The 10,042-nt window shown below is 43.6% G+C and overlaps 1 protein-coding gene across 1 annotated transcript; it reads right to left on the bottom strand.

Moving 5' to 3' along the window:
• Positions 1 to 4,011: 4,011 nt before the first annotated feature.
• LOC124676348 (uncharacterized WD repeat-containing protein C2A9.03-like) lies at positions 4,012 to 9,187 on the bottom strand. Its single transcript, XM_047212427.1, has 10 exons — positions 9,125 to 9,187; positions 8,753 to 8,861; positions 7,971 to 8,138; positions 6,806 to 6,892; positions 5,516 to 5,650; positions 5,258 to 5,362; positions 5,092 to 5,183; positions 4,891 to 4,996; positions 4,723 to 4,809; positions 4,012 to 4,637 (listed from the first exon to the last, which is right to left on the bottom strand). Exons 2-10 carry the CDS (start codon positions 8,855 to 8,857, stop codon positions 4,224 to 4,226), a joined length of 1,299 nt encoding a protein of 432 aa, XP_047068383.1. The 5' UTR covers positions 8,858 to 8,861; positions 9,125 to 9,187; the 3' UTR covers positions 4,012 to 4,223.
• Between the last annotated feature and the right edge of the window lie 855 nt (positions 9,188 to 10,042).

Raw genomic sequence — 10,042 nt, forward strand, 5'->3', positions numbered from 1 at the left:
TTTGGATGATCATCCAAGTAGTGCAATTTTTAACCAAAGATTTCATTCTTTCCCAAGCTTGAGCAACATTTTCATTATCCAATTGTTTAAAATTCATTATGCTACTCCTCAAAGATATAATTTTAGCAGGGGGATAATATCTACCAATAAAAGCATCCTTGCATTTAGTCCATGAATCAATACTATTCTTAGGCGAGAGATAGCAACCAATCTTTAGCTCTTCCTCTTAATGAGAAAGGAAACAATTTCAATTTAATAATATCACCATCTACATATTTATACTTTTGCATTTCACACAATTCAACAAAATTATTGAGATGGGCAGCAAGCATCATCGTAACTAACACCGTGAAAATTGCTCTCGCATAACAAGATTCGAGAAAGCAGGTTTAATTTCAAAGAATTCCGCTGTAGTAGCAGGTGGAGCAATAGGTGTGCATAGGAAATCATTATTATTTGTGGTTGTGAAGTCACACAACTTAGTATTTTCAGGGGTGGCCATTTTAGCAAGTAGTAAATAAAACAAACTAGATAAAATAAATGCAAGTAACTAATTTTTTTGTGTTTTTGATATAGCAAACAAGATAGTAAATAAAGTAAAGCTAGCAACTATTTTTTTTGTGTTTTGATATAATGCAAGCAAACAAAGTAGTAAATAAAATAAAGCAAGACAAAAACAAAGTAAAGAGATTGGGAAGTGGAGACCCCCTTGCAAGCGTGTCTTGATCTCCCCGGCAACGGCGCCGTAAAAGAGCTTGATGGCGTGTAACTCACACGTTCGTTGGGAATCCCAAGAGGAAGGTATGATGCGCACAGCAGCAAGTTTTTCCTCGAAAGAAACCAAGGTTTATCGAACCAGGAGGAGCCAAGAAGCACGTTGAAGGTTGATGGCGGCGGGATGTAGTGCGGCGCAACACCGGAGATTCCGGCGCCAACGTGGAACCCGCACAACACAACCAAAGTACTTTGCCCCAACGAAACAGTGAGGTTGTCAATCTCACCGGCTTGCTGTAACAAAGGGTTAACCGTATTGTGTGGAAGATGATTGTTTGCAAGAAAACAAGAAAGAACAAGTATTGCAGCAGATTTGTATTTCAAGATAAAAGAATGGACCGGGGTCCACAGCTCACTAGAGGTGTCTCTCCCATAAGATAAAAAGCATGTTGGGTGAACAAATTACAGTCGGGCAATTGACAAATAGAGAGGGCATAACAATGCACATACATGTCATGATAAGTACAGTGAGATTTAATTGGGCATTACGACAAAGTACATAGACCGCCATCCAACCGCATCTATGCCTAAAAAGTCCACCTTCGAAGTTATCATCCGAACCCCTTCCAGTATTAAGTTGCAAAGCAACGGACAATTGCATTAAGTATGGTGCGTAATGTAATCAACAACTACATCCTTAGACATAGCATCAATGTTTTATCCCTAGTGGCAACAGCAATCCACAACCTTAGAACTTTCTCGTCACTCGTCCCGGATATCAATGGAGGCATGAACCCACTATCGAGCATAAATACTCCCTCTTGGAGTTAAGAGCAAAAACTTGGCCAGAGCCTCTACTAATAACGGAGAGCATGCAAGATCATAAACAACACATAGGTAATAACTTGATAATTAACATAACATGGTATTCTCTATCCATCGGATCCCGACAAACACAACATATAGCATTACAGATAGATGATCTTGATCATGTTAGGCAGCTCACAAGATCCAACAATGAAGCACAATGAGGAGAAGACAACCATCTAGCTACCGCTATGGACCCATAGTCCAGGGGTGAACTACTCACTCATCACTCCGGAGGCGACCATGGCGGTGAAGAGTCCTCCGGGAGATGAATCCCCTCTCCGGCAGGGTGCCGGAGGAGATCTCCGGAATCCCCCGAGATGGGATTGGCGGCGGCGGCGTCTCCGTAAGGTTTTCCGTATCGTGGCTCTCGGCATCGGGGGTTTCGCGACGAAGGCTTTAAGTAGGCGGAAGGGCAACGTGGGGGCCACACGAGGGCCCCACGCCATAGGTCGGCGCGGCCGGGCCTGGGCCGCGCCGCCCTATGGTGGCGGCACCTCGTGGCCCCACTTCGACTCCTCTTCGGTCTTCTGGAAGCTTCGTGGCAAAATAGGACCCTGGGCGTTGATTTCGTCCAATTCCGAGAATATTTCGTTACTAGGATTTCTGAAACCAAAAACAGCAGAAAACAGCAACTGGCTCTTCAGCATCTTGTTAATAGGTTAGTTCCAGAAAATGCACGAATATGACATAAAGTGTGCATAAAACATGTAGATATCATCAATAATGTGGCATGGAACATAAGAAATTATCGATACGTCGGAGACGTATCACACAGCGATGCCTTCATAAGGTAACAACACAGAACACCACCATCGCCCCCCAATCGTCTCAGTTTTCACCGGCAACAATGTCTTCCTGACTCGCAGCCGGAGCTAGATGAAGAATCTTGCAATTCGACAACCTAGCCTCAAGCCAACCACCTCTGGCGGAGGAGATGGACACCACAGCCATGACGCTGGAGAATTTTCATGGAAGTGTTGCATTTGCTTATTTTTCGTAGAAGTTTCGCCACAGAGTTAAATGGTGTTTTTTTTTCTCGGATATCGTCATTGTTTCTTCTTCAAGAGAGAAAAAAAGGCTTCCACCTCGGGACATCTTTGGTTCGTCAGGCTTTAGCCCATTAAAGATTCCAAAACTTGAGAAATCACCAGCCAAATGTCAACATAATTTCCCGATTTTCTTTAAAATCATGCACTTAACGTGTTTAATTTCTTTTACATCGAAGCGGCACAATCGCCATGAAAAAATGCGAGCTTGCCTTGCACATAGTATTCGTGTAATCTTGTTCGCTCTCCTACGCATGTGGAGAATCTCGGAGTCAACCAACGAAGCACCGAGGTAGCTGCTTCTGGAGAAAAGCGAATCGGAAGCCCGGAAAAGCCAGAGCTGGAGTCCGGCCAAAGCGAACCCAGCCCTTCAAACAACACACATGCATGGTCTCTTGATTCGCTTGAACATGAAGTTCAAAATTCAACAGTAAGATCCGCACATGGACCAAAGCGTACACCCTGGCTCGCCGACCGCCGTGGAAAGCCACCAACGACGGAAGGTGATGTGTTTCTATTATTACAAAGAAAGTAGTAATGGAGAAGCAGTAACATGGTCCTTTGCCAAATATTAGGCATCGGTTGACTCGCGTTCATTTCAAGATATCAATTTAGTAACTGTCTCTCAAGAGTGACTGCGATCCATACCGTAAACTGGCAAAAAATGCGAACCCGGTGATTGAAGAGAGCGGCGTTTAGGTAGTGCGCATGTCTCCGTTATTTTCTGCTTAGCGATTCGCGTTGCACAGATGTCGACAGATTTCATCAAGTTTCATCGCCAACAAAACCAACAGAAACTGTGCACTCTAGCACGGTAGATCTTGGTAATGAAATGATAATATAGATAATTTAGTTCTGAATGGGGCATGATTTGTACTTCGCAATCTTTTTCCCGGAAGAGAGATTTTACATATTTACAAACTCTCGATGAGCCCATACATCACCATACAACTCAACCCACTAGACTTAATCTGTGGCGGGGATCAAGGCATTTAAGCCAATCATGCATGCCAAAGCCCAATATCAAGCCTTGGATCAAACCATGTCAAGGAGACTACTGGAGTTGGGGCTCTTATTGACAAAGATGACCGTGTTCCGGTGCTTCGATCTAGATCCACCATGAAGTCAGCATCACAATCTTGCAGCATTGCACGTCCAGAGCATCAGTTACAATATTCCCATGGACATTCCCTTGTTGCCCTAGTGGCTAATCAGTGGGTAGCTGTCTTGAAACGAACCATGCACGCCTTTATTCGGTGGAGAAGACTTGCAGTTCGCACATTCCCCTGGCTGGCAAAACTGAAAGAGATGGTTCGAGTCATCCTGTCATGTGGGAAACCAAAGCAACTGTGGTAGTAGTTGCCTGGTTGGCAAGTATCTATTCCCAAACCGCCCAAAGCCACAAGACTGCAAGTGCGATGGCTTCTGGAACCAAATTCTATACCCGCTGACCTGAAGCAGAAGAAGTCCAAATTCTGTACCGTCTGTACACAAGTTGCATCTTTTAACTTTACAAAAACTGAGAGAAGTTGACATATGTACGCATCTAGTAGCATTTACACGCACAGCCGCGACAGGATAGATGTGCCGGTGTCACCGGTACGAGTCCAAGTAAGCGCACTGCCGCCGCCTGCTGAACTCGAGGAGGCTGCCGTAGGTCCGGTCTGCAACCCCAACGAATAGTGCGTCCGTGTCTGGGCTGAATGCCACACCCGCAATCTCCCCGAAAAGGTCGATCTCCTGCACAGAGGCGTAACACGCCCGTGTGTCGTACACATGGACAAAGTCCGCTGCCTCTGCCATCGCTAGGAACTGCCCGTCTGATGAGAACCTGAGGCCCCTGACCGCGCCGATCCGCCCCTTTAGCACAGCGAAGGAAGCCGAGAGGTTGCGCATGTCCCACAGGCGGCACGTTGTGTCCTGGTTACCGGTCGCCAGGACGTGACAGCCAGGGTGCCAAGCCGATGAGAATGAGTAGTCCAAGTGCCCTTTGAGGGTTGCTATTTCCTGGAAATGTAACAAGAGAGTTAGAAGGTTACACAAGGCGTGGAATGGAAATTTGAAGGTGTGATCTGATGATCTGCTAACGTACTTGGCCAGATTGAGCATCTGCTATCACGCAGTCAGAGCTGTCGCCAAGAACTGCAAGAAGCTTGCCATCAGGACTCACCGATGTGTTCTGTTAAAGGCCATGACATCTTATGTTTCACATCGGAGTAATATGGACTTAAAGCTTAACTTAGTACTTGAATTTACTCACATTGACCGACCATGGAAAAGTAAAGCGACCGAGCAGGCTGCATCTCTCAGCATCAAAAGTTTTGACGGCCGAGTCATTGTTGGCAGCCGTCACTCGAGTAGCGCCACTAAATTTTGAGAACGGAAAATCAGACAGTTAATCATGTAATGTATTGCTCACAAAATAAAAATCAAAGTATTAACAAAATTGTGAAGTTCTTACTTAGGAGACTCGTACACATCTACAGCATTGGTGATGGAATTTCTATCGTCAGCGACATTCGTACAGAATGCCACCCCAGGCTTGCCAACATACTGTCGATAAAAAGATCCATGAGCTAAAAGATGCACAAAATTGCTGAAAAATTGGCGCATCTTGAAAACTATACCTTGAAAATCAGTTCGCCACGGAAACCGCCAGCTACCATGAGATTGTTCTTTAGGGCCATTGTGCTGATCTGCACCCTGGGGACTGTCCGAGCTCCATGGCCCTCCTGTAAAGCAGGGAGTATAAATTGGAATTTGGATATACAACGAATAAAAACGGTATATTTTAAACAGAAGGCCACTTGGCCCGGCTTTATAAATAAAGCCTCACACGGCATAGCATACAAAACGGTATATTTAACTATTTAAGAGATGCAAACCTGATTTGGAACAACTTGGCCTGCCACTTTGAGCACTTCTTTTCTTCTTCGAAGAAGAGAAGACCAGTGCACCACTGAATTTTTCTGTGTCGTGTAAACATCATGCTTGGACGTGGCCCACACAAGATTCCTTAGCTGAAGATATCCTGAAACGGTCAGCACCTTCGGAGTAGAATATATGATCAATGATTTGCAAGTGCTGCTTAATGTCCCAAAAAAGCACAAAGTTGAGACTAGCCAACCGAGTCCTGACAATTAGACCTTTGACAACATTCTACTGATAAATGAAAGATGATAAGACCTAAGTTCTCTATGGTCCTAAAACATTACTGGAATTATCTGCTCAATGACTGCATTAAGAAAGAGAACAAAAAGAGCATCGCAATATAGCAAATTAAAGCACATTTCCATCACCATAAAACAATGTGAATAATCAGATGCATGCAGTTGAGAACCTGCCGAAAAACGATTCGCAATATGAGGAGAGATTCAGAAACTGCACAAATCTATGGACCATAAATATTCCTGCATAAAATTTTGTTAGCCCTTCGCTAATGTTCAAGCTGCCAAAAAGGGAGTGGGAATATGAATTATCTAACCGATCCTTGCTAGAGCAACCTATCGTAGCATATTCCAAAGATGTCATATAACAGTGCCAGCCAATGAGGATGTTCATCACCTGCTTACAAACCCTGTTGAAACAGTTGTATTGCAGTTCTGTCTTAATATAGAAGACTCTGAATTTCAGAAATGAAAACTACAACTTCAGTTACTAACGACTCACAACGACCTGCAGTCAGTGTTACCCTTCTATAATTGCAGTCTATACTAATGAAATAAACATGTGTGAGGATTAGAAGCTTCACCTAAAAGCGGTCAAAGCTTCAAGAATCTCACAATATCTACAAAACAGAGTAAGACATATAATGCAAAAGAAGAAAAGGGGAGGGGGCAGTTCAACAGGTTTATGCTAGATGCGGTAATATGATGTGGATACTGGAAGTTCTTCTACACGTGAGGATGCAATGGATTATATTAAACAGTAAGTGAGAGTAGCTATATTAACAGCTTATGATCATTTTCTGTTGTTGTTGCAAAAGCAAAACATTCCACTCAGTTTGAGTGCATGCTGCTTCATTTAAGAATGTACAGAATTCAACTAACTGTAGACTGTAGTGAGTAGTTTCACTAACTTTGTGAAACTTAACTTAATTGAACATGATGTTGAGCACCTTTGGTGTTCAAATTCATATGTAAAGTACCAATAAAACAACTAGAAGAGACAATTACCTGAAAATGCACAACTGTTGACTTCACAAGTCTTGTGTTGAAGCAGAAATCATAAAACTTGTCATTTCTCTCCACTTGTTTGCACTCCTACAGCCAAAGGTTGCCAGAATTTTTAACCATACAAGAAATAAACAGATATTTCTTATGCTGTTACTGAAAGACTGATTTAGTACACAAACATGAGAGTTGTTCTGGAGACTAAATTGAAATTATTTACAGTGCCACCTCAGTAGTTGAGCTGGAAATAGATACCAGAACAAAGGCCATTTTTTAGTGAACAAACAACTCTAACAAGTTGTGCTAAGATGTGGGGGTGAAAAGATTGCTTAAAAACATTTTTGACATTGATACATAGTACTATTTAGTAAGTAGACTACGCCGAATGTGTGAAATAGAAGCAAACGTGGAACAGAAAAAAAATCACAGTATTTCAAGGAGTAATACATCGAATGAGCTCTCTCGCATTTATTGAACACTAGCAAATATACACATGCATTGTATGCACATCATGTCTGGCTGGTGCCCAAATTTGCTCTATCAAAATTTTCACAGCGTTTGATATTTTGGCTCTTACCCTTAGTTTACAAAAAAAAAAATGTTATTTATGAGAATCTTTCCGCTCTTCTCACATCCCTTCACAGTAAATTTTAACCAACAAAGGGTCAAGGAATCTCTTGCAGATTTTCGGCTAGCCAATAGATGGCAAAAATTGGTAGGGCAGGCTATGGCATCACCCAAACAAATGCCACCTGATTTAGAATACTACTCTGAGTTTTTTTCTTCTATATTTTGTGAACGTGAGACATTTTTAACAATATTAACAAATTATTTGACACCAACAACATCCATAGTAACACCACATTAGAAAACAAATAAAGTCAGCAACCTTAGCTCGTGAGTATGGAATGCTCATGTTCTAAAAACACAGGTTGTAAATGGTAAATATTAGAGTGTTATTACAGAATTACATATAACTTAATTCTTTAGCTGTCAGAGTAAGTGGATGCGAAGACGATTTTTGTCAAACCATAACTCATACTTAATAGGGACAGATAAAAATTATACTATCATCACAACCAACATGCAGAGCCCCTTTCCACCCATAGTCGTTAGTAGAACATGCCAATCATGCAGAAGCGGCAAAGAGCAGAACACTAAATCTCACCATATCCAACCCCTCGTGTGACCTCGAGAGGTTCTCGTAATTCTTGTACTGCTTCAGCCTCATCTCGCGATACTGATCTCTACTGTACTTTAACCTCTCCCATGGTATTCCTTGCATGTCTTTACCATTTCTATGCTCCACGGCTGAAGTATCATTCTTGTGCTTATTCTACAACACAAAAAAAAAAAGTTGGAGTAATATTGAGTGGAAATCAAGGAAAAATACAGTTGTGCCACAACAAAACAATCCTTGTTAGTCTACCAGCACATAAAGTAACATGTCCGAAAAGGCTACTGTAGTATATGAAAGAGCACTAACAGTCTAACAGTATGGCTTAGGAACCACATATATCTAGGTTCATATTCCTGCATTATTGTTTTGAAGGTGTTGCAGTCGTTGGCTTTTTTTTTCAACGAAGAAGTCGTTGGCTTGTTGCCATCAAGCATGTCACTGGTCCATATGTATGCGCCTCAATTAGTGATGTACCATTTTCGTGTTCTCTACATAAATTGGTCTTGCCACTAACTATTCCTTTTGACGCCAACCATTTCCACTTGCAAGGAAATCCGTCAGTTTCATTGTCTTGTTGGTATCCTACCTTACGAGCTGTTGCAACATTTAATCATGTCTGTATACAGTATGAGACATTCAGTCAGTGAACTCCTAATTACTAATTGATTTTGTTCAAAACAGACCTAAAATCACCTGATAATCCATTTGATTTCGTGCTTACAGAAGGCACGCTGTGCCTTGATTATCGACAACGTATTGACCATACATACCGGGTTCGAGGGATCGCCGCCGCTGCTGCCGGAGACGCCAAACCCGTCGAAGTCAACGTAGTCGTCTTCCAGGTCTTCCAAGTCGTCGTTCAGGTACCCCGCCATCGCCCTGCGAAGAAGGAAACCGTAGAAATCGAGTGAATTCACGAAATGAACCGAGACAATTTGAGGAAAATCCAGCCAGATGAAGGCTGCCGCAGCGCAGCGCGGCGGCCCGCGAAGTGCTCCCAAAACAAAAGCACCCGCACGAAGCAGAGAGACAGCCAGCCCCCGATACTGAACCCGGATGATCGAAGCAAAGGAGGAGAGGATCACACGCAGCAACACCAAACGAAGCCCCCCAAAAACATCGGCGGAAAGAAAAACACGCACGTTGAAGGCTACTGTCGCGAGCGGCGGCGCGGCAGCGACGAGTCGGGCGGCCGTGCTGCCGAGCGCTGACCAGCACCGCGGCCCGAACGCCGCGCGAGATCCCTGGAGCTCTCCTGCCGACAGGATGGATTCGGAGAGGATTCGAGGCGCGAGATGAAAATATCCCCAGAGGCAGAGGCTCTCGCTGGTGAGGTCTCCTTCCGGTGAGGTCTCTCGAACCCAAAACAATATTCCGAGGCGAAAAGAAATGAGAAAAGCGGTGCGTGGTCAGAGGGAAAGGGGAGGACTAGTCGGCGACTTGCCATGCTCACGTCACGTCCAGGCCACGCGTCGCAAGCCGGCCGGGCCCTCTCTTGCGTTGCGGGTAGGGGCGGGGTCCATTTCTTAATCAACATAATGCCAATATAGTAAATACCATGTTAGAAAAAACATAATGTCAATATACAATTAAAAAATATAGTACCAATATAAATTGTTCCCGAATACAATCCAGAGGCACACCTTGCCACACATTCACTAGACCCGCTAGACTGAGCTAAAAGATGAGCGGCAACATTCTACTCGTGTTAAACATGAACGGTAGAGCAAACCGAAAAGGAGATCAACTTTTTGTTGCCTTGAATTACCGATCCACACATCGAGCGATCCTTCTCCTTATTATTGACACGTCGAACAAACTCGTAAGATAGTTGGTAGCCAGCTGCACGTTCTCAAGACCTTCGTCTTAGACGAAGGTAAGAGTCAATTTTACCGCATGAGCATCATGCTAAATCTGGTGCTGTGATCTCTTCGATGTTGTTACATGCCCATATGGTTCCCGGTCACAATACCTGCAGCCATCTGATGGGACGAGGTGAACATGGCAGTACCAATGTTAACCAAACCCAGATCCTTTCGTCAGCGGAGACCATGAACCTA

This window comes from Lolium rigidum, chromosome 7, assembly GCF_022539505.1.
Source record: "Lolium rigidum isolate FL_2022 chromosome 7, APGP_CSIRO_Lrig_0.1, whole genome shotgun sequence".
Taxonomy (NCBI): Eukaryota; Viridiplantae; Streptophyta; class Magnoliopsida; order Poales; family Poaceae; genus Lolium; species Lolium rigidum.

Coding starts and splice junctions, on each gene's coding strand:
- LOC124676348 (XM_047212427.1), bottom strand. CDS start 8,857: ATGGCGGGGTACCTGAACGACGACTTGGAAGACCTGGAAGACGACTAC. Junction 8,139..8,752: donor GCGGCGATCCCTCGAACCCG/GTATGTATGGTC, acceptor TTTGTGTTGTAG/AATAAGCACAAGAATGATAC. Junction 4,810..4,890: donor CTTTTCCATGGTCGGTCAAT/GTGAGTAAATTC, acceptor GGCCTTTAACAG/AACACATCGGTGAGTCCTGA.